The sequence below is a fragment of the Emys orbicularis genome, chromosome 9, assembly GCF_028017835.1.
Source record: "Emys orbicularis isolate rEmyOrb1 chromosome 9, rEmyOrb1.hap1, whole genome shotgun sequence".
Classification (NCBI taxonomy): domain Eukaryota; kingdom Metazoa; phylum Chordata; order Testudines; family Emydidae; genus Emys; species Emys orbicularis.
This window is the reverse complement of record NC_088691.1, coordinates 43505044-43529278: the sequence shown is the minus strand read 5'-3', so window position 1 is coordinate 43529278 and position 24235 is coordinate 43505044. Positions and strand designations below refer to the sequence as shown.

Sequence of the window (24235 nt, the reverse complement as noted above, 5' to 3'; positions counted from 1 at the left end):
CCTCCGGGTGGGTCTCCATGGAGACCGGCCCCGGGACCCCCTCCGGGCAGCGGGCGCTGTTGGGGGCTTGGGCTGGGAGGGAGGGGGAGCAGCGTCCGGAGTGGGACGGGGAGGAGGACAGCGAATCCCGGAGCGGGGGAGGGTGGGGACGGGGATCGTGGAGGCTGTGACAGCGGAGGCGCTGCGAGCTTGGAGCCGGCGTAGCTGGGCACCGAGAGATCCCGGCGGGGAGCTGCTGCTGCCTCCTTTGCACGTACCTGGGACTGGCTCCGCGTCCCGCGTGTAGCCGCCGCTCCTTCCTCGCTTCGCGCCCCACCACCTGCCGCTCCCAGATCTAGCCGGAGGACGGACCCCCAGTTGCCGGAGTGCATCCCCTCGACCTGAGGGGCCCCGTCTTTGGGGGGGGATAGGAATCTTCCGTGCGTTGCTCCCGACTCTTCCGTGCATGTGCACGTTGTTCTACGGACTACACAGCTGAGACCCGGACCTGGCCTCTCGCTCCTTAGACAACGGGACTGGATAACGTGGCTCCTGGAGTTTCGCAGCATGGCCCCAGCGACCTAATCGCTTGCATAGGGGGAGCCCAGCAGAGACTCGAAGTCCTAGTCTGTAGTGCTTCATCTTGCTCCCCAGTGGATTCTGTAATCTCTCTAGGCTGGCAGAACCTCACTAGTAAAGATAAGAGACTAGTCAGCTCCATATTTTGCCAATTAGGTCCTCTGGGTCCTGGCATGTTGGTTGCCCTTGGTTGGCAGAGTTTGGTCTCCTGCTAGCAATTTATGTGGTGGTGGTGGTGTTGTTTTTTAGGGCTTCCTTCTGTGGAGGTTGGTGCTGTAGGAAGTAAAGTCAGATTAGTGGCCATCTACATGGGGAGAACAGCGGTGCCCAGATATCATCAGTTCTCCCCAACCTAGCTGCAGGAGCCAACTGTTGAAAGAGGACAGTACCCATTCATCTAGGAGCCTTCATATCAGAATTGAGGACTGTTCCGGGCAAGACCCCAAAGAGGGGCCTGGGCAAGGGAGAGTGACACTAAGTGCATTTATTTATTGGTATTACAGTAGTGTCTAAAGATCCTAATCAGGATTCTGCTAGGCACTGTACAAATGTATAGTAAGACCTTTCTGCATTGGAGTTCTTTAGGTGATATCGCTTAAAGCAGTTCCCCAATCTAAATAAGCTATACTTGTAAAACTTCTTGCCAGTATAACTATCTATAACTGGAGCTTTTGCCTGCATAGATACATTGGTTAGGGATGTATCCTACCCTGCCCTGCACACTACCAGCCAACATATCTATGCCAATAAAACTCTTACGTTTAGTCCAGGCCTCAGAGACAGTTTCTGCCCCAAAGAGCTTACAATCTAAGTAGACTAGACAGACAAAAGGTAAGGGGGAAGCAGGCACAGAGAGGGAAAGGGATTTGCCCAAAGTCACATAGTAGGTCAATGGCAGGATTAGGAACAGAACTCAGGTGTCCTGATTCCTACTGCAGTGCCCTAGACCACGCTACCACTCAACATTACTTTCACTTTGCTCCTGGTGTGATTAATAATGTTTTGGAGTGAGGAATTGCTGAGAGGGCTCCCAGATGTTATGGCCCATTCTTGTATACTATATTCAAGATGAATATTGAGACGTAACCAAATTCAGGGGAAGAGCTGCCTTTCGTACAGTTAGGCTTATTGGGGAGGACATTGATTCCTTTAATTTAACTTTGATTTTTATGGTGGATTTGAGAGAGTACCAGGATAGACTTTTATGGGGTCATACCAAGATATGAAGTGTTGGGATAGTCTTTTGGTCCTGATTTTGCAAGGGAATCTATACTTGTGGCTCTGTACGTCCATGGGGGATGGGGGGGGTGTCCCGTTAAAGTCAATGGGATCTGCATGGATGAAAGGATTTGGCCATGTGAATCCCTCTGCAGGTTTGAGGCCTTAGGCTGTATCTACATTAGCTTTTTGCCCTAATATTTCCCACTATTGCTGCCATCAGTATAGATCCTTTGCCAGTACTTTTACCAACATGTCAACTATCTCTGCAAAGAGCAACTATGAGAAATTTTAGAAAACTGAATCTAGTGTAGACAAAATCTTAAAGGAATAAATTAATGGAGGACTTTGAGGGGGTAGGACTGAACTGGGGGTGGGGGAGCATGCTTTGGGATAGTATCATGTGTCATGGGCAGGGGAAACTAAAAAGATTGTAAGATTGTGTGCAATGTGTGGTTTTCTTCTGATGTCAGAGATTTTGCACCTTTTGGTGGATTTTTGGTGCCCCCCCCTTTTTTTTTTTTTTAAACCACCTTAAGAATTTGCTGTGATAGCCTTCCACGGGGACAGGCTTTTTTGTTAGGCTGCAGTCAGTGACTTAGGTACTAGCTGTAGCTTTAGCCAGTAGGGAAGATGTACTTTTTAAAAATTGCTAAATTTTCAGGAAACTTACCTAGTTCAAATAGGGATGTATTTTTTTTTTTAATTTAACGTTTCTGTGTATTATGTTGGTCACTGCAATGACTTAAATCAGAGTTAGTGTGTTTTTAAACTGGCACAGGCAGATACATGCACCCAAGCTCAGCACAGCTGTAGCCAGTGGTCGTACTAGGCAACAGAATGGAAGACCCAAGTTTAGATCCAGATTATCATCTGCTCTGCAGGCCAAATGCAACGTGAACTGTTACTACTGAAGACTATGGTAGATGTAGCCTGGCTTATCCAGGACTGAATTTGGCTGTAAATTGGTATGACTTTATCACTGCTACAGTTTCCAAACTCTTTAAGGTAAGTAACATGATATGGTGTGCATTCAATATTACATTTTTAAAAACTTTTTTCCAGTTGGATTCAAGACCCATGTATAACCCCTGCAAGGTGGTTTTATAGTTCTGTTGCAAACAGTTTAGTTTAAATGGTTTGTATGAAATGTGGGTGGAGCTGAAGCCCTATGTTAGGACATTTCTGGAAGCTCTTTGGATTTGTGCTTATTTTTGACTTCAAAGGCACTCTGTCACCTCAAAGATCACATATGGTAAACATAATTCTTTGCCTCGGTTACTAATGGTATCAAAGATAGTTAAACTGAAATTTTTAAAAAGTAAACGTGATTATTATTGTTGATGCAATTTGTTTCTTTTTGGCCTTTCTCTAAGCTTCGCTAAAAATTAGTGAAGTTAGTTTAACTTTTTTTTTTAATGGTCACGTCCACTCAGGTTCTCAGGAGAAGCATCTGGGTTGCATCCTATATAGATGATCATTGATTTGTTCAAAACAGTGGTTTCCACTGGAGTTTAAAAATATAATAGAAATATCATATTGGGCTTAGGTTTTGAAACCCCTTTTTAATGTATTCCACATTTTGGTCATAGATTTTATTTGCAATATCCAGTCTCAGCTATCGTGTGTTTCCAGGGTCAAAGTGCAACCCTTTGTGGCATTCCACAGTGCCCCCTGGCCAAATGAGTTGTAGAACACCTTAAAAAAAGAAAAAAGTATCCATGTGCTCATCCTCAGTAGTTCTTGCTACAGGCTGGGAAATCAAAAAGAAAAATTTCAAGGTTGATGGTTCCCAGTCTCCTTCCATTCAAGGCAGACTTCTAGGGTGCCCAACTTTAGAGAAAGCAGTGGCTGAGAGCCTATCACAGAGGGAAAAGGAGGGACAGCAGGCAGACAGGGTTTACAGTGTTCTTCAAGTACCTGAACTCCAGCTGAGTGTGTTTCTCAGTCTGCTCTGTTAAATAATGTTAGCATTGAAATGGTCCAAGTTAGGCACTGAAGTGAACATCATTGCCCTGCACTTTGCTAACACTGGGAATTTGCACCAGTCACAACCACTGGTATAGATGCATCCCAGTGCCTAGTGCAGACGAGCAGAGCCATTACTGGCACTAGTGGAGCTTACCCTTACTTAACCAGGATGTGCTGTAATGGTGCAAATCTTGCCTCCCAGGGGCTTTGCCTGTTTGCCCTAGGCATGGCACTAGTGCACCTGTACCACTGGCTGGCCACTGGGCAAATCTCCAGTGGAGACAATTCTTTGTTACACTGAGGATTTTAGTGTGGCTCCCCTGGTGATAGCAATGGTGGGAAAGCTAGTGTAGACTGTCTGTCAATGTTTTTACCACCCTGCCGTCTGGTACTTGCTCTGAGCAAGACTTGCATGAAACAGTGGTAAACTGCTGGCAGCTGCTTTACACTAGTGTTCAGATTGGCGCAATAGCAGTGGTCAGAGAATTTCCTAAAATTCTCAGACCTTGTTGATACATGGACGTGTGTATACCAGTATAAGTAGAACCAGTAAAGTGAGTAAAAACTATACTAGTATTATTAAAGCAGTACAGATCCCTAATGTGGGTGCTTATACTGGCATAGCTTATTTCCATAAGGGAATGGGGAATATGCTATACTAGTAGAAGGCAACTTTATACTGATATAATTGCATCTACAGTAGGGGGCGGTAACAATGTAACTGCTTTGGTAGAAAATCATGCCCCCAACCAACATAGTTAAATTGGTACAAAAACTGTATGTGGACCAGGCCTTAGTGCAGATGCGTCCTCTGCTAGGAAGAAGGGAGAGTGCACTCAGGGCTTGTTTTCACTATTAAAAAAAAAAAAGTGTTCTTAACTCAAGTTGGCTGACTTGAGTTACAATCCTAATGAAGACAAGGCAGTTAGTTTAACATGAGTTAACAGGTCGAGTTAAACCCTAGGTCCCTGTACAGTCATAAATTTGAGCTGATAACTCATGTTAAAAATACAACTGCCTGGTCTTCTCTAGGATATAAACCCAAGTTAGAGTATATCTACAGAGTTATTCCAGAATAGCTCAGTAGTGTCTAAGGGAGTGGTGGCTCTGCCCTGTGTTTCTCAGATAGAGTTATCTCTGCACCTGGCACCTTCTGCTTCCAGTCTACCTTTTTGAGGGTTCTCTGATTCTTTTGTTGCTTCCTCTGGAATTGGGGTTTGAAACCACCTGAGTCAGGTGTTTTATTTTGTCTCTACATTTGAATGCCTTGATCCCTTCTCTTGGTTGGGATTATAATTTCCCTCCCTATTTCTTCCTCATTCCCTGGGAAATGTCTGCCTTTGACATGTGTCTTGCATCCTCCTTGGATAACAGAAATCAAGAATTCATTTAACAATGTCAGTTCTGTCACTACATGTTCCTAACTTTCTCCTAGAGGCCCTGCAGGTTCCATCATTGACCTCTTCTTCCTCATGCACTCAAAAATGTGCCGTTTGTTGTAACTGCTTGTGAAATCTTGCTATCAACCTTCTCTCTTGGCATCTTTAATTTCAAGCCATGATGGTTCTGCCCCATCAGTGCTTTCTTGGAGGTTTCCTAGTTCAGTCTCTTCCCAAATTTCCATTCTGTTTAGCACAGTGGTACATGTCTCTCTCTCTCCCCACTCCACACAAGATTCTCTTGGAGCGTTCCTAAAATGTCTATGCTGCCATTGTACCCTCACTGTCATATGCTTTCCCTTTCCCTTCTTTCAGTTCAGCCCAGGATGGTGAAATCCCCGCAGATTGTTTGTTCCCCTATTTCCTTTGGGTTCTTGCATTTCTCTCCAACCATTGCAAGACTCCGCCTCTTCCCACCCCAAGTGACCTTTCATTCTTTCTGGGTACAACCCAGTTTTCGGGGGTACACGTTTCATTGCTTAGTATTTCTTCCCTTTCCAGGTGTGTTTATTTTGGCTGCTGCTTCCTCTCATTTCCTGACTTCTGGGTAGCTTCTCCTCTCTGCAGTCTCTGCCTGCTCATCTAAACTCTTTCCCTCATCTGTGGCTCACTCTGCCCCCTCAGCCAGTACACTGGTATTTCTCTGGTTCCTCCTGCTTCTGTGGCCCTTGTCTCTTCCCAAAGAAGTCCCAGAAACACCCCACTGACCTAGACTGTGCCTGTGTGTACCAGGTGTGTTCATACCTGGCACTGAATGAGCAGGCAGTATGTTCTGAGACCACCTTCAGTTTTTTAGCTTTCCATCTGATTCCTCAAACCTTTAGTCGTCTTATCCCTATACAACTGATTCCAGTGTGGACGGATACTAGACTGCTCCTTGTCCTACCAAGATCTTGTGTCCTTCTGACATGTCATGACAGAGAAAACTATATAAGACTTTGGATCGCATGCTGTCTTTAGATTTCCTTCCTGCTCTCCCAAGGATGCTGCCCGTTGGTACCTCTTTTGCTTCATGTATGTAACATCTCCGAAACAGGAACCTTTCTGACAATGTCACTGCCTCCTTAATCTCTCCTGCACAGTCTAACCTAGCCTGCTCCTGCTGGCCATGCACTTCAGATCCTTCCCCTCCCTCATTGATCTATTTCTGTTTAGCTCAATTCATTCTCCTGAGTGATGAGACTCAAGTAGCAGCCCTGCTCTTAAAGTGCTCAATGAGACAACACTACTGCAATGGCAGGCATGTCTTTCCCCAAAAAATTCCATCACAGAGGCCGGCATCTTGGCTGACTCACAAATCTCAGGGTTCTGCTCTACTTTCTGTCTCTAACCCCTAAGAATGCCTGCCACTTCCTAACAATAGTAAAGTGAAATTCTAGTGGTGAAAGCCCTGCAAAGTTTGTCAAGCAGTGCCCCACACATACTCCGCGTTGGTTCCATGCAGGTGTACCCTAGGCACTTGATTGCCTGAACAGTCATCTTCCTCTTTGTACAATTGTCTCCTGAGCTGGTTGGTGGTGACTGATAAAGAAATATAAAAGATTGGACAATTCTGTGGTTTTGTAAGTCTGTTGTCTTGGGTAAAGCTGCCTTCTGCCTGCCTGCTGTGTCTGGGAGACCTTCTTGGGGGATGAAGAGGTGTCTGCACAGAGCGCTTTTGGGGGAGGCCAAGTCCTACTACAGATTGAATGGGTTTGGTGAAAAATCCTAGCATGAGTGTAAGCCTTGTGTATTGTCCCTGCCCTGAGTGTACTCCTCTCCTGAGGGCTCTTTGCAAACAGACTAGTAGCTGCTCAAACGATGTACCTCAGCTGCATGGAAATGAACCTGCAGATGGCAGGTAAGGAGGAGGTGTTGCCCTCTCCTTTTCTCAGTGATCTGGCATGCAGATGACCTCTCTGAACTGTACCACAGACTCACAACTTCGTTGGAGAACTCCAAGGAATGGAATTGAATGCAGTGTCCAGGGAACAGCTTCTGACTCTTTGTTTTGTCTTTGCAGGCGGAGTGGCCCCGTGAGCCCCAGCAGGTCCTGCTTGGTGGTGAGCAGCTGTCATGATCTCTACAGCACCTCTCTACAGTGGGGTGCATAACTGGACCAGTGCAGAGCGGATTTGCATGTGTGGCCTCAACGAGGAGAGGTGAGGTGCGTGGGTGGCTTGTTAGGGGAAAGACTTTAAGCAGGGAGCTTGGGTCAGGGAATCGGAGAGGCTAGAAGCAGAAAGCATACTGAATCCTGTTTAGTCGTTCTCTTTGGGGCTAGTGCAGGATCAGCCTATTATCTGATACAGGGCTGAGCTCATAAGGAGCACAGGGGTAGGACAAGGATGCATTAGGCAGTGCAGTCTCCTTTATGGTCCTTGTGTTCCATGCCCAAGGAAAAGAAAGGGTCTAATGCTTGCAGGGGAACGATACTGGAGGCTCTCTGCTTTCTGGGCAAGAACCACAGCTGTATGGCGCCAGGGTGCTGCTTGGTGCCTTGCTACCCTGGTGTTAAGGCTGCTCATGGTGTTGTTGTTACCCGCGGTACCTTTCCTCTTTGACTTTGTCGGATTTGTGCTCTCAGCTGACTGCCATAGAGCCTGACAGGTTGGGACCTGGGAAGAGGGCTATGTGGACAGTACAGGCTAGGGAACTGAGAAGTGTTTCCAGTACGTTTGCATGGGCAGTGCAGATTAGATCAGTGGTACTCAACCGGGGTATGTGTACCTAGGGGTACACAGGGGTCTTCTAGGGGGTACATCAACTCATGTAGATATTTGCCTAGTTTTACAACAGGCTACATAAAAAGCACTAGCGAAGTCAGTACAAACTAAAATTTCATACAGACAAAAAGTCAGCAATTTTTCATTAATAGTGTGCTGTGACACTTGTATTTTTATGTCTAATTTTGTAAGCAACTAGTTTGTGAGGTGAAACTTGGGGTACACAAGACAAATCAGACTCCTGAAAGGGGTACAGTAGTCTGGAAAGGTTGAGAGCCACTGGATTAGATGATTGGATAGGTGAGTTGCATGAACACCACAGGATAGGGACTAGGGAGGATTAGCAGTTGGTCAGGACCTGCTCCTTCCAGGAGTCCTGACCTGTCCCATTTCCTTGCCCTGGCAGTCCCCTCCGAACCCACAGCATTAGCACCTATCTAACCCTGCAGTTCTCAGGTGTTGTGCTCAGAAGTGGCCAGCTTGTGGCCTCCCTGGTGCCAGGATGCAGTGGAGCTTTTTCAGCTGTGGCAAACGCTCTAGGAGGGTTTGAAAGGTCATGTTATATGGACTAAAATGAGCTGTGTGTGGTGCAGACTGTCCTGCATTTGGGATGGTAGGGTCTCAGGCATTAGGAATGCTGATAACTGCTGCAACAGATAGGCAGAAGAACAGTGGGGTAAGAGAGATTTTGGCAAGTAATGTACAGCCTTAGTTACCCCTTGATAAAGACTATGCAGGCCTACTTCTTGATCCTAATAAATTTCAGTGTTTCAGGCACCTGAGCACTGAGGGGTCTAGGCACCTTAACAGAAATACCAAACAGCCCAAATACAAGATTAAATCAAGACCGACAAACCAGGTTGATCATAACTGAATGGTGGGGGGTTTTTTTGTTTTTTTTTTTACCAGTTGTTGGCCCCTACGTAAAGTGGGTGGGTGGGAGGGGATAATCATTTGGAGGAACACTCATTCCATTTCCTTCCTGGACAAGGTTTCACATCACAGAAATCACTGGCCCAGCTGGCTCCCTTCCTGGTTGTCTCTCAGTGCAGAGGCTAAGGGACCATGGAACCTAAGCTCTCTCTGTACCAAGAAGTGGCTTCCCTAAGGCCAGGGTGAAGAACGCTGGCAGTGAGCAGTGTGGGTGCAGTTTGTTCCTCCACTGCCCAGGTTGTATGTGCTCTGGGGCTAAGGAGAAGACCTCAGTCTCCAGGGCTGACTCTCTGGCCCCTTTTGCCTGCACCAGAGTCACTGTACTTCCCCCTCCCCTCCCCAGCAATATGACAAACAATGTAGTTTGCATCTCCATTAGCTTTCAGAAGAGCAGGCTGCTAGTTTGGCTTTTGAGACAGTGGCAGGAACAAGAGGGGGTGCTTGCCCTCAGGCTGTCTCCGAAGCTGAGTGGCCAGCTCACCTCCTTGCCTGAGCTCCTAGCCAGCAATTAACCTGTGCATCATCAGCCTGGGTGTGCTGATCTGCTGAGCCTTTTGAGACAGGTGCTGCCCTGGGGGAAGGGAATCACTTCCCCTCCAAGGCAGGGGGAATGGTGTTGTGGCAGCTTGAACGGGATGGTGGTCTCCTGTGGGGGGGAGAGGGGCAAGGGGGGATGTTGGACATGCCCTTCTGGCAGGTAGGCTGCCCTCACCTGTTGGAGCCCTAGGATGCCGGAGCTGCTTGGCTTCACTGACTAGCTCAATCCCTCGCTTGGGCCTGATTTTTGAAGCTGCCTGGGCTGTTGCAGGGCCAGGAACTGCGCTCTAGCTCCACCTGCTGCCCTTGCCATGTCCCTGCCTCTGTCTCCGAGGGGAGCGGGATTGGCGTTGGAGCAGGAGGTGGAGCCAGAGCGGGGCTCCCAGCTCTGCTGCATAGTGCATAGGCAGCTCTCTGTGCCAGTTATCCAGCTTGTTGTCACGGAGATGGCTGCCTGGCCAAGGTCTCAGCTCCCTAACACCTCTGCTCTTTCACTGATCCCATCCAACTCCTCCAGAGCCTCCCTGGGCTCAAGGCCTGTGCTGCGTTTTGGCAGAGATCCCACGGGACAATAGTTGAGGACGGGGTAAGGGCCATGAGGTTTTTGGCCCTTCTCAGCATTTCAGTGGGGGCAGGGTCGAAAAAGTCCCCTTAACTCTGCCTTTCCTGGCATACCAAGGCTCCAGCTTCATGGCCTTCTGGCGGGGCGCAAGGGGCACACTGGCACTGTCAATACCGCTCTTGCACGTTTTCAAAAGCCCCCAGCCTCACAGTTAATGCAATTTAGATGTCTCACAGGAGGACACTGGGGAGGCCAGCTTAGACCTGAGGTGCTGGGGAGTTCCATCCCTGCCCAGCTCTGTGGCAGTAACAGAAGATACATGCCTGCTGGGTAGTAGCCCACAAACTCTGCTGGGTAGAATACGTGGCCTGGCTAAAAATCCTACCTGACTGACATTGGGCATGTTCCACCCTCCTGCCTCCACTGCCCTGGCTAGCAAACTGGGCAAGAAGCAGGAACCTGATTCTGCATCTGAGCTATGTTTTCCTGGTTTACAAACTACTAAAAGCCTATCTCAGGCATTAGTTCTAAGGGTCGTTCTCTTGCGATTCCAGCCACCCCCCATCCTATCACCTCTCAGCTGCTGTCTGGATCTTGCTGCTGCCTATTGCAGAAACCTGATCTTCCCTTATTAATAACAATCCTCTTAAGCCTTTTGCGGCCTGAGTAACTCGGGAAATCCAGGTTTAAGAAATCCATGTCAAATTATGTTTGTAAAGAATAACAGCAAGGATGATGTCTGGTGGGAAGGGTGCAGGGGGCCTATGCGAGGTGCTATGCTTTTGCCATAGCACAAGGGAACTAGTGCAGCTGTGGGGAAGACCAGCATTGCATTTGTAACATAGCTGTGCCATGAGGTGGGGGAGCTGCTATGAGGTCATGATACTGAGGGCATCTGAAAAGGAACAGGTGTAATGGGCCAATACCAGGATGCTTGCCCTACCAGGATGTTTAAACTTGAAGGTCATTACTCAAGCGTACAACTTCAGCAGTTGTATCCCTTCGAGAGCAACCTTAGGATGGCCAAGAGAGCAGAGTACCAGTACTGGACACTGGAGCGATGGGGTTGGAGGTTTTCATCGCTTAATCCCTGTGGTAGCAGACAAGGGGAGAAAAGAAAAGACCAACAGCATCACAGTGTTTATTCTGCCCCCACTGGCTTCCCCTGTAGTTAACTCTCACAGGCTGTTGTGTCAGCAGACAGAAAACATTAGGGTGGGGCCTCAAACTGTCCTAGGATATTGAACCCTGTGCTGGGCACCATGCTCTCTGTCATGGGAACAGCTCCTGGTTCAGATGTTGACTTAGGCAGAAGCATCTCTCCAGTGTGACCATATCATGTGCACAATTGTTGCCATTGGCCTCCCCCCTCATATCTCCTTTCCTTGGATTTGATCATGGTCCTTACTCTGAATTCAAACTTTCCACCTGGGGAACTCCTTTGTTTGAAGGAGTGAACTGCCCTCTTTCTGTCTTGTGAAGGATAAGGGGTTAAAGCTCCAATCACACACTCCAGGCGTCTCCTGCTTTGAGGCTGGAGGGGAGTGATAGAGCTGAATGTGCTCAGGCTCCTGGAGCAGTGACAGGACTCTGCAGCTATCTGAAGGGTCTATGAAGCGGGGACATGACTAACACTAGTGCCCTACGGATGGGAAGAGAAACTATAGGTGAGAAGTGTAGATGGTTCTGGGCGGAGTGTAGGGGGGATAAGACCGGAATAATGGGTGGGTGTGGAATTAAAATTACTGGGGGGGGGGGGTTGGTTTTGGACCAGAACCAGGGTTACTGGTTCGTGTGTGGCTGGAAGATATGGGGGGGGGGCACGTGAGAGGAATTGGGGTAGTATGCCTGGTGGGTGGGGAATGAACAACAGTTGTAATGTGTGGGTGTGTGAGAGAGACTGGGAGGATGGGTGGGATAGGAATGTGAGTCTGGGGGGAGGGCAGGATTGAAAGGTGGGGTTGCAGATGGGGGGGGTTGTGGGGTGGGCAGACCTAGAATGTGCAAATGGGGAGAAGACAGGACAAGAACATGAGGAGACTGGGGGAGAGCTCTGAATGAGTGTGGGGCAGGCGGGACTGGGCCTGGGGAGATTGTATGGGGCAGGGCTGGGGGAGGGAGGGAGGGACTGTGGTCAGGAGGGGGAGTTGGGGGATGATGAGACTGTAAGCGGGGAGGGGAGTTTTAGGGGGGCATTGAGGGAAGGTGGGACTGCCAGGTGGGGGGCAGGTTCTGGGGAGGTGGTATTGGGGGAAGGTGGGACTGCCAGGTTGGGGGAGGGGAGGATTGGGGGAAGGTGGGACTGCCAGGTTGGGAGAAGGGAGGTTCTGGGAGGGCAGGATTGGGGGAAGGTGGGACTGCCAGGTTGAGAGATGGGAAGCTCTCGGGGGCAGGATTGGGGGAAGGTGGGACTGCCAGGTTGGGAGAAAGGAGGTTCTGGGGGGCAGGATTGGGGGAAGGTGGGACTGCCAGGTTGAGAGATGGGAGGCTCTGGGGGGCAGGATTGGGGGAAGGTGGGACTGCCAGGTTGGAAGAAGGGAGGCTCTGGGGGGCAGGATTGGGGGAAGGTGGGACTGCCAGGTTGGGAGAAGGGAGGTTCTGGGGGGCAGGATTGGGGGAAGGTGGGACTGCCTGGTTGGGAGAAGGGAGGTTCTGGGGGGCAAGATTGGGGGAAGGTGGGACTGCCAGTTTATGGGGGGGGATGGAGCACCCATGGGGTGGTGGGAGGTAGGACTGGCAGGCAGGAGTTTGTGGGGAGCACTGGGGGGTTGGTGTGGGGGGGGTGGGCCAGCTCCCTGCCCTTTGGGTGATGGTCATTTTGTGGGTCTCCCCATCCCCCACTCTGCAGCTTTATTTGCCAACTGTCACTTCCCAACTGCTGTGGAACTTTTAAGCCAGTGCTTGCCATCTCCTTCTTAAAGGGGCAGTAGCCTAAAATTTTTCCCTTTAGAGGGATCCCTGGGCCCCCACTACCTGTGCACCTGAGGGCAGTGCAGGCAGGCTCTGGGCTGGCTGGCTCTCCAAGGTGTGCCTGCTGTGCTGAATTTGGGAGCTTGGAAAGCAGCACAGGGGCGAGCCTGGAGAGGCAGGGATTTGGGCTCTAGGGTAAGAGTCCCCACTCCGCTATGGCCAGCAAGCCCCTTCTGACTCGCAGCCCTGTGTGCAGCGTGGAGCTAACAGTGGGCTAGGAGAGTGCCTCGGGGGTTCATTGTGCCTCCCTTGTCTTGTCTCATCTCTGTCATAGGAGAGCCCCGCTTTCTGATGAGGAGTCTAACAAGAGCAGCTCCCAGCACTTGGGGTCCCAGGAATTTTGCGTCAGCAGCAGCCTTTCCAAGGTGAGCTCCTTGTACAGAGTGGCTGGGCTGAGGATCCAAGGACTGTGATGGAAGGGGCCATGTGTGGGAGTTTGACCCTGACCTGGGCCCAAGTGACGAGTGCCTTGTGACAGCATAGTGTGCAGGGCCAGAGACTTTGGAAGGCAGGAGTGCAGGGCCTGGAAGCAGCACTGCTCCCCTTTCCTGTGGGCTTCTCTCTGTCCCATAGAGACCTAGCGGAGAGAGGGAGCAGCCCTTCCTGTTGAGAAATGCTGGCTCAGCTTCCAGGGAGTCCCTTCTCCCTTTCTCATTGCAGGTGGAGCTCACAGCAGTCAGCGGTGGCAGCAATGCCCAGGGGCTGGATGCAACTAGCAGCGTGGAGGAAAAACTTGGGCCCAAGCTGGAAGAGCAGCCACCCAAACCCTACCCGAAACCAGAGTGTGCTGGACAAGCAGTGATAGAAGATAATGTGCTGGGCCCTCTGGCAAACCAGGGAGATGGCAGAGAGCTGGAGCCCGCAGTCCCGGGAGCTGTGGAGCCCAAGAGCAGCAGCACTGACAGTGCCTGGACACCTGCAGATCTTCACAGTGACAAACAGGCTGATGCATCTCCTGCCTGCCCCAACGCTCCAGACAGTGAACATGCTGGGAAAGAGAAGAGCACCCTGAATTCTGAAACACAAGAGGCAGGAGTGCCTGTGGAGGAGACGCTGCCTGTGGTTGCCTCCAGCTGCAACACCCTTGCATCCACCCCAGCCACCTTCACCTTGAATAGAGTGTGTTTTTCCACATCTCAAGCCCCAGCTATGCAAAAAATGCCCCTCTCCTTTCAGCCCGGAGCAGTTCTGGCCCCAAGCCAGCCCCTAGTGTATATCCCACCCTCCAGCTGTGGGCAGCCACTCAGTGTGGCTACTCTTCCAAGCCCCCTTGGGGTCCCTTCCACACTTGCTCTCCCAGTCCATCCCTCCTACCTGCAGGAGCGTGGCCCGCCAGGCATTATTGCGCCCCCTGAGCTGCGCTCATTTCCCTGTACCTTCTCCGTAGCCAGGCCCTTGCCTTCAGACTCCAAAGTGGTGTCTGTGGAGGTGAACCAGCTGAGCTGCCCTTCACCTTCAGGTGGGAACAGCACACAAGCTGCTGCAGCTGTTGATGGCCCTTCCCCATCCATGGAGAGCTCTTCGCTTTCACCCAGCCAGCCTTCCCTGACAGCATCATGTGGGAGTGCAGCTCCCCCACCAGGTACTGGCCTGCACACTAGGGCCTCTGGTGCTCCAGAGCAGGTCGCTCAAGGGGCCACCACTTCGCTTTCTCCGCTGAAGTCCCCACCACAGCTGGAGCGTGAGATGGTCTCCTTCCCAGAATGTTGCGAGATGCCTCTTGATCTGTCCTCTAAATCCAACCGCCAGAAGCTGCCTCCGCCGAGCCAGCGCAAGACACCCCCCATGCCCATCCTAACACCGGTGCACACCAGTGGCAAGGCAGTGCTCACTACGGTCCTGTCCAAGTCCCAGCGTGCAGCCCAGAGCGCAGGCAGCAGCGTCACCTCATGCCTGGGCACCAACCCTCCCTTGGTAATTTTTCCTGACTTCCTGCGCAATGGTGAGCAGGGCTCCTGGATGAAAAACTCCACCGCGCTGATTAGCACCATTCCAGGCACCTACGTGGGGGTGGCCAACCCAGTGCCTGCCTCACTACTGCTCAGCAAAGACTCCAGCATTAGTTTCAGCAGGGACCCACAGCACCTCCCCAAACAGGAGCCCATTTCCATCATCGACCAGGGAGACCCCCGAAATGTTGGGCCACCCTCTGGAAAAAAAGGCAGCCAGGCTAGTGTGGAGGGTCAGCAGGACCCAGCTAGGCGGTTCCTCTATGGCAGAGTTGCCCCAGGGGCTTCGTTGTGCCAATCCAAAGAACTCTCTCTCTGGAATCCTGGTCAGGGAAGCATTTACCCCCGATGTCCAGTTAATGGGAAACCATCCAGTCCCCAGCTTCTGCCTGTTGGGTGGTCTCCCTATCACCAGACCCCTCTGCTTTCAATTGGCATCTCCACAACCGGACAGCTGCCCCTGAATCAGAGTGGCCCCTCCAAGCCATCTGGTGCAGGCGAGCTCCCTGTGTTTCCCAGCATGCAGCCTGTAGAGTCTGGCATGGCAGTCCCCAAGGTCCCAGAGGGTCTGCCAAGACTTCCGTCTCTGGAATGGGAAGCCATGTCCAAAGCCAAGAACTGCAGGGCCTTGCCCAAGTTCTGTGAGGAGCCCATCAATCCAGTCCCCATAGCTGTAGCTCCATCTCTTCAGGCCAATACTGTGGATGCAAGGGTGGGAAAGGGGAAGGCAGAAAGCCCTTCCAGGAGCCAAGGGTGTGATGAACCAGGGGCTGACTCCGGTAGAGACAGTGTTGTACAGACTGAGGCTCCCCCAGGGAGCTGTAGCCTCAAGCAGTTAGGAGACTCGAAACCTAAAAACCAAGTGTTAGCTGCCTATCTGTCACATGACCTGCCTGTAGTCAATCAGCAAAGCCTGCAAACAGCCTCTGAGCTGCCAGCTGCACCTGTGGAGAGTCAACGCAAGGAGCTGGGATGTGAGGTGGCCCGGGAGCAACCGGCCTCAGAGGCCCCCCGGTGTATGCACCAGGTGGACCTGTGCAGAGTCAAGAAGGAGCGAGTGGAATGTGATGTGCCATTTGCCTCTGGGGCTTGTCTGCGAGCTGGGGTCGCCCCCAAGGGCTTTCCTGAGACCAAACTCAAGGGAGCAGCCCAAATCAAACAAGAAGGCAGCTTATGCTGCAAATCCAAACGGCAACACGATGGGCGGGCCAAACAGGCCCACAAGAGACTGAAGTGCAGAACCAGAGATGGAGAGGAGGCGCCAAGCAAGTCGGGCAGCCGGAGCTTGCATGAATGGAAGGTGGGTGAGGAGCCATTCAAGAGGGTCACCAGCCCCCCGGAGGGAGGCAGGCACAGATAGTTCTAGTGCTGGGACTCTACTTCCTAGAATAATATTGGGGGTCAAAACCAAAGTAAGCGGGGAGGGGACAGCAGTGTAAGGAGGAAGAGGAACCCATCATTGGGACAGGAAGAGGGATTGGCAGCTGGGTGAAGAGATGAGTTTGGGGAACCTCAACCACTAGGGGCCTTTTCATTCCAGGCATCTCAGTATTGCCTGGCATTGGGTTTATGACTGGAATAGCAGAGTATGCGGGTTGGGATTGAAGGGCATTGGCGGAGCTGAGTAGCTGGGAAAGCTGTGGGTCAGGACTGAGAGGTATTGATACAGCTGGCAGTGGGGGACACTATTCTGGGGTCCTTCCCTTCCTGCTGTCCCAACATGATGCTTGTATTGAAGCTTGGACTGAAACCTATATCTGTCCTGTGTTTGCAGTGGCGAAAGCATCGCGGGGACCTGCATGAGATCAGCAAACGAGAAAGCCGGATTGGCCCAGGATCCATGAATGAGCACAATAGCCTCAGGGTAAAGCGCAAGCGCAGGAGGCCAGCAAAGACAGAGCTCCAATCTCCAGGGCATCGTGGGGACAGCCATGAGGAAGGTACTGTTACAAATTCTGAATAGTGTTCTTCCCTTGCAAAGCCAAGCTGTAGCATTGTCTTGGCACTCTGCTCCCCTTGCCTGCCAGAAGATCTGGCTACCAGTTCTCCTGGAGCTGAGTTGCTGTGGGCTGCAGAGCTGGGCACTACATACAGCAGGTTAGAATCCCATGTAGGGATCCGGTATAATGTGGTGTGTTGTCATTCCCAGGCCAGCAGTCCTCTGTCAGCTACTGGATTCCCCATTAGCTTTTTGGTGGCGTTAATCCTCAGGGTTCTCCTCTCTTCCCAGGTTACCTTGAAAAGAAACCCAAGAACAATTTCCGTGACTTCATCCCAGTGGTGCTGAGTAGCCGGACACGCAGTCAGTCAGGTTGGTGATTGCAGCAGACCCCAGAGGCCAGCCTCTGCTAGGGAGATTCAGCTAGCCAGTATGGCTGAGACTGAGATGTCCTGTCCGCTAGGCACTGCAAGCCCTGTGCCTGGCAGATGGGAGCAGAGCACTTTACTAACTTGGTCTAGTGACTGGTTCAGTGGGGAGTTGGGGGTGAGGGGAGCGGGAATATGTCCCTGCCCACATGATCCAGTCAGTTTTGGGGGCAGGAAGGTCTTGTGGGGTACTAAGGAGGGGCTGTCCTGTCCCCAGTTTCCTAGCTGGGAGTGTTCTTGTGGGCACTTTTGGCTCTGCTTGTGTTGAGAGGTCTCTAGTCACTGGACACACCTTGTGCGGTCCTCTCTGCAGGAAGTGTTGGTGGCTCCTCTGCTAGTGTGAGAGGAGAGTGCGAAGTGACTGGCCAGGAGATCTTACCGCTGCTGGAGGAGGAGCAGGAGGAGGAGACATCCTTGAAACGCCGCAGGCTGAGGAAATCCCACAGAATGTCCCGCTATCACAGCCGCAGGGCCAGAGACAGGTCTCAGTCAGAAAAGGGCAGCTGCCACCTGAGGAGGGCCCGGGAGCTGCCCTGGAGAGTGGAGGCACCAAGGCAGCTGTGGGACCCAAATGAGGAGGACGACGACAGCCATGTCAAGAGGAAGAAGAGGAGACGGCAGAAGAGCCGGAAATACCAGACTGGGGAGTACTTGACTGAGCGGGAAGAGGAGGAACATGTGAGCTGCTACTCCCATAAGAGGCGGAAATCGAAAGCAGGTACCGGCACTGGCAGAGGGGAAGGGTCTTTGGCCCACCTGGCTATTCTGCAGGACCTCTTCCAGGCCAGCCTCTTGTTCCAGCACTGCTCTTAGAGTTCTGGCTTAGAACCAGAGCATCAGCTCCAAGTCCTATGGGCCACGGGCCGCATGTACTGCTGTTCAGGGACCATTCCCTCCATTGTGCTGCCACTGTGATGGGCCACCTGTCCTTTACAGGATAATTACTGTAAATGATGGGGCAGGGAACCCCAAATTATGTGGCAGAGTTAATTGGGTACTGACCTCACTCCACAGTCATAGGCTGGACTGGGCGCAGGGAAGGAGGAGGCCCAGTATAATTGCGCTGGGTAAATGTGGACCTGAGGGAGAGGCATCCAAGGGTAGTGCCTGCCTGACAGGAGTAGAGGGAACTGAGGCCATTACAGTGCAGACTGGCTTTTACACATACAGCTAACCATTTGTCTTTATACACAAGTAAGCTCTAAGGCTTATGAAAGGGAGCAGGGGAAGCTTTGTCCAGCAGGAGCCTAAGAGAGAGGGTGACTTGGGAGCCAGGGGTGTGCCTGGATCTGTGGGGTGAATCCTTTCCCACAGTGCACGTTCAGGGCTGTAATAGAAAGCTGCAGTTGTTCCCCTCCCATCTCCTCCTGTTCCAGGCCCCAGTTCTCCATTCACCATCTCCTGAGCTTTCCACCTATGGCTCAGCCAGTGACGCAGATCCTCCTGAGTCTAGGTAGCCACTCGCGCTCCCCCCCCCCCACACACACCCCGATTCTCTCCCCCCCCCACACCCCGATTCTTTCCTGGGCATTTTGAGATGTCTGCTGCTTTGCAGGCCAGCTCTTCCTTTCCGTGCTGTGGAGGTGTTTGTGAAGTTTTTGGAAATCAGTGAATTTTGTCAGCTTCTGGAGCTGCATAACGGCCTGGCTTGTGTGTACATTGCTCTACTGATACCCTCTGGCTTTGCTCATATGTGCCTGTTGTGGGGCTGCTGGTATCAGGCAGGAGAATGCTGCTGTGATTGTACTGGGGGGAGTGCCTCTTTGGAGTGCACAGTAACTGCTCCCGCTCTTGGGCCTCTTCTTTATCAGCAGCTGCATGATGAATCTGGGAGTGAGCCAGCCACCTGCTCCTGGGAATGACACAGCTGGAATGTCCAGGGGTGTAAACCTGGGGTTGGGGCAGGGGAGAAAGAACTACCATGGCCCTTGAGGTACTGCAGGAGCTACTAATGACTTGTGATGGAGGGAGCCTGATGGAGCTGCCTGGGAAAGTCAAGTAGCCTGCAGCCACAGACCACCTTCTGAATGGATGAGAGCAGTTTGACCAGTTTTCTTCAGAAAACTTCTCCTTTGCTTGGCAACTTGGGCCAAACCAATGTTTCCAAGCAAAGTTATTGATGGAGGGGCTGGGGGCCACTCACATAAGGCTGGTGGGGGAAGCTGGTTGCAACCGTCACTGTGGAGGAACCATCATCTCTTTGCAAAGTAGGAGGACAAAGTGTTACCTATGGAATTATAATTATGAACTGCACCTGTATTGCCCTTACATAACTGTCATGTGCATGCATTCCCCTGGGAGGCAGGTGGCCTCGTCTCCATGGAGCAGAGGTGGAGAAGCAAAGTGACTTATCCAAAGTGACTCCCTTGCCCTGCACTCAGACTCTCCTCAGGCTTAGCCTTTAACCCAGGCAGTCAGATAGTACTCTGCCGGCAACATAGAGTCACCATGTTCCCCTGCAGCCCACTTTAAAGCAATTGTTAATCTCTACCCACTGGAAAAGGGCCAGCACTGCAAATGCCTGTGCATTGCTCAGTGCACAGGGGTTTTATTCTCACCTTCTTTGCACCCAAGGGCTTTATTTTCTCATCACATACTTTAATATCTTCCACTTATAATTGTGCCCTCACTGTTGGGTGTTATAAAATTGCATGTCCTTGCCTGATGTTATGGGGTTCTGTAACAAGCAACCCTGTATTACATAGTAGGAGGGAAGAGTCCACATTTCCATTGAGAAACCTTAGCTCAGAATGTCCCTACTTCTGTGTATGTAAAATCAGAGCCTTAATGTTGCACTTAAGAGGAAGAAATAAGAAAAATCACTGAAAAGGCAGCACGGACAGCAGTACAGGGCATAGTTTGGCAGGAAGTGGAATAGCAGCTGCCATCCGGGGATAAGAGGATTCCCTATTTTCCCCTTAGTTGTGTCTCACTAGCACTGCTTAGCTTCCAAGATCTGAATAGATCACACCCTCTGGCAGTATGGCTACAGGATACTGATTTTGTTAATGCCTTTATTAAACCACTGGAGAACATGCCAACAGGATGAGAAATCAGACTCTGTTCTCCTGAGTACTGTCCCAGTGCAGAATAACAGGCACGCGTTGTCTGGAGAAATGGAATATCCAAGTGAGTGTGTAACCAGCTCCGCGCCTGCTCAGCTTAGAGACCTGCATAGGGTCAGACCAGTAAGGCCTTCTGTCATCATGCATCCCACTGATGCACTTTCATTTTCAATGTGCTGTGTTCATCTCCGTATACCCTTATTCTTCTGTACTCTGCTTCTAGGCAGAGTAACCGTGGCTTTGGTGGACCTTGGCCCAAGCTGCCAGATGTGGCCAACGAAGTCCTGCAGGGGCTGACTGTTCTTTACCCACAGAGGGAAGTTGGGCCCCTAGTCTTTTTGTCTCTGCATCCTGTGGACCCTGTCTCTCCTTAGATTTCAGGTACCGGAAGCAGAAGGAATGTACCCAAGGCAAAGGCTCAGAGCTGCGATTGAGGAGCAGGCTTTCCCCATTGCCCCGGAAGTCCCAAGGGCGCCCAGACTTCCGAAATGGCTTTCTCCTGGATCACCCGGACAACTCCTCCATCCAGGAAGCACTTGAAAAACCATCAGGAAAACGCAAATGTAAAACAAAACATCTGGCAGGGATCTGTGAAGAAGGGAAGGTACGATCCAGGCCTAGGGAAGGGGGATCATCAACCCAGCATGTTTCGGGGGGAGGGGATATCTGGACCCAGCCTTGTCCAGCTACGCTGAGGAAGCTCCCTCCATCTGTATTTTCCAGGTGAAAGGGCACTGGAATCAGCCCAAGCCACGCTCTATGAAGAAGCCCCAGGAGCTGTGGCCGCTCTGCAAGTCACGTCAGGCCAGCCCAGGAAACTCCCCTGAATTGCCCATGACCCAGCACATCCCTCCTGAGGCTCGGCGGCTGATCGTGAACAAGAATGCTGGGGAGACTCTCCTTCAACGAGCAGCACGGCTTGGCTACAAGGTGAGTGCTGGGCCAAGAACAGCTTTTACCCACCCCCTTCTGCTGGGGCTTGCTGCTGAGTACCTCGGGAGCCATGCCCCTCTCTTGTGGTTTGTGTAATCAGGCTTCTGGTGGTGTCATTCCTCCAGGACGTGGTGCTTTACTGCCTGCAGAAAAAGAGCAGCGAGGTGAACCACCGTGACAATGCCGGCTACACAGCTCTGCACGAAGCCTGCGCACGAGGCTGGATTGACATCCTGCACATTCTGCTAGATCACGGTGCCAATGTGAACTGCAGTGCACAGGATGGCACAAGGCAAGCCAGCTCCCAGTACTACTAGCCCAGAGAGTTTGGGGCCGAAGCTAGCGGGACAGCAGCTGCCAGGGCTGTGGATCTGGGAGTCTTTCAGGCAGTGTCACTAGCCAACCTTTGGCAGTATAGCCACCTAGCAAGAAGCAGATTGTTTGTTTGCTCTGTGGACTGCACAGACCTCCTACAGACCTCTGGTAACTCTCTTGTCCTTTGCCAGGCCCGTCCATGATGCAGTGGTGAATGACAACCTGGAGACCATGTGGCTTCTGCTCTCGTATGGGGCTGACCCCACACTCGCCACTTACTCGGGGCAGACAGCCATGAAACTGGCCAGCAGTGAGGTGATGAAGCGGTTCCTGAGCGGTAAGTGGGGCATGGTAATGATTTGATGTTTATACAGAGTACCTTCCACCCCAAAAGAACCCAAATGCTTTACAAGCTGTAGGTGTTAAACACAAAACTGCATGGCAGTATTCAGGGGCCATAGTTAGACACTCAGTCATCAGGAGATGCCAGAGCAAAGGTGGATTGAATAAACATACTTCTGCCCCGGTGCACATTGGTGCCCAGTCCAGTCTATACTGTTTCTCAAATACTACAATATAAGACATGAATCCTTCTCCAATCATAGACACACAACCATCTGCAAGAACCTGTGATCATGTAACTAAAGGTAGTATCCTAATGCAGGGCAGAGCTGATGTGTGTTCAAACCTAACTGGCAGTTCCTGCCTTTACTATGCAACTTCAACGCTCCATTAACACACACTTTTGCAGCTGAGAAGTGATGTTCTCAATTCTAAAATTACTCCCTCTGAAGAGTGTTTACCTGCCATTGTTAGCAATAATGCTTCAGGTCACTGTGACTGCACGCTTAGAGTAAAATGTCTGTTTGCTTCCTGTGCCATTTGTATGGAATTGGTGTTGCTATTTTCCTGTTGTTATGGGTCTTGCACAGAAGCAAGGCAGAGAGAAACAGTTAAAAAAAGTAACTGTAACAGGATGACACAGGTGTTGCCTGAAACTCTGTTTAGCTCCTTTTTGTTCCTCACTAGATTCAAGATGATAGGTACCTTTGTATTCCTGTGGTTTTGGAAAGTTGTGCCCATGTGCTCCTCTAGACTTAACTAAATTCTTGTGTGTGTGTGCTTGGAACCACCCCTTCCAAATAGCTATTACCTTAACTCTAGTGGGTTCTAGAGTTGTTCTTCTACCCCCTCCCCCCACACACACACTTTCTTTCTCCTGTTCGCAGTCCCTGGTCACCCTTTTGGAGGTTGGAGGACATATTCCTCATGAACTGTGGTCCCTTGTCTACCATTGCCTTGGGCTGCAGGGAGGAGTGAGTCACTTCAGCTCTCTGCTGCTTCCCCCAAGAGCCTTGCTGATGAAAGGATGAGAATGTTGTATAGCTGCTCTATGGGTGCCTCCCTTCCTTGCTTTCCTCTTGCAGATTACCTCTCGGATCTCCAAGGGCGTGCTGATGGGGACCCCCGAACAGCATGGGATTTCTACAGCAGCTCTGTACTGGGTAAGTTCAGCTGATTCTATCTCCCCCTGCAGGGCAGAGTGTGGTGTGGCTGCTGGATGAGGACTGGACAACTGTCACACAAGCTGGGACTTGCTAAGCCTGTGGGCCTCCCTCCCAACCCATGTGTAGAAGGAGAAAATGAGCAGGGAGCCCTCACTGGCATGTGATCTGCTGTAGTTTCACACCATTCACTGACTCAAGAATCTACTAGTTCCTGAAAGGGACTTTTTCTTCAAATATCTGTCCACACGGATCCCAATCTAGGGTCACACGTACCCCATGAGCATAAGATTAGCTTCTTTTGTCCAGCGTTAGTTGGGGCTATGCATGTACCCTGCATGCTCTTGAGCTCCTCCTCCGAAGGCATAAAGGGCAAGGGGCCCCAGCCACCACTCACTTCCTTCCTGCTGCCCGTGGCAGCAAGGTAGAACTGCCACAGTGTGTTTCACTACCCTGTAGCTGTAACGTCTTTGTTACTCTTAGTGCAGATGATGTTTTTATAGTTAATGTCTTGGTAGTCCATTAGCAAAATAAAGACGACAAAACCTTTTTATTCCTTCAGGGAGTTTTCCAAGGTACTGCAGAGGCTAAGGCTCTAGGCTTTAAGGCATGCCCAGACTGCGAAGCAGCCATTCTTTTAAACGATGGGTATTTTAAATGTCTAGTGCTCGATTTGTGTATCTTTTTCGACACAAACTCCAAAGGCTAGAGATGCACATTTAAAATTATTTTTGTTAGATTACTCCATGAAGAGAGGGTCTGATTCTGAGATCCTTTGGCAGAAAGAAGCCCCCACCACTCCATGACAGCATTAAGTCAGTGCTGGTTCTATTTGTGAGGTTGCTCCCAGATCTCAAGTCTCTTTGTGTTCAGAAAGACTGGACATTTATCAAAGGCTGCTGATACTCCGGCACAGATCCCCCCAGGTGAGTCTGTGGCTCCTGCTGCCCGTGACAGGAAAAAAAAACTTATCTGAAACTGTCCTGGCACTTATCACCATCCCCAATACTAGCTAAAAACGGAGTGAAAACATACCCCTCATCTGACTCAGTGCAGGCTCTGTCTTCTAAATCCTGACCTGCTGGCTACGACAACTATGGTACCAATTCAGCACCAGTCCACATCAGCTACCACCACTTCGTCTATCTTGGGTGTCATCTTCTGTGTCGCTCACTTAAATTGTTCCAGCACTGTGCAGTGACAAAAGA

At 51.0% G+C, this 24235-nt stretch overlaps 1 protein-coding gene across 1 annotated transcript in view; it reads left to right on the top strand.

Annotated features, from left to right (window-relative positions):
• The first annotated feature begins 2304 nt into the window (after positions 1-2304).
• BCORL1 (BCL6 corepressor like 1) overlaps positions 2305-24235 on the top strand; it is a 42014-nt gene continuing 20083 nt past the window's right edge. The window contains exons 1-12 of the mRNA XM_065410453.1: positions 2305-2784; positions 7189-7327; positions 13168-13258; positions 13554-16142; positions 16617-16782; positions 17073-17153; positions 17523-17927; positions 20649-20878; positions 20998-21204; positions 21333-21499; positions 21714-21859; positions 22950-23027. Coding sequence (XP_065266525.1) covers positions 7242-7327; positions 13168-13258; positions 13554-16142; positions 16617-16782; positions 17073-17153; positions 17523-17927; positions 20649-20878; positions 20998-21204; positions 21333-21499; positions 21714-21859; positions 22950-23027 — 4246 coding nt within the window. The 5' untranslated portion in view covers positions 2305-2784; positions 7189-7241. The remainder of the gene's footprint in view (positions 2785-7188; positions 7328-13167; positions 13259-13553; positions 16143-16616; positions 16783-17072; positions 17154-17522; positions 17928-20648; positions 20879-20997; positions 21205-21332; positions 21500-21713; positions 21860-22949; positions 23028-24235) is intronic.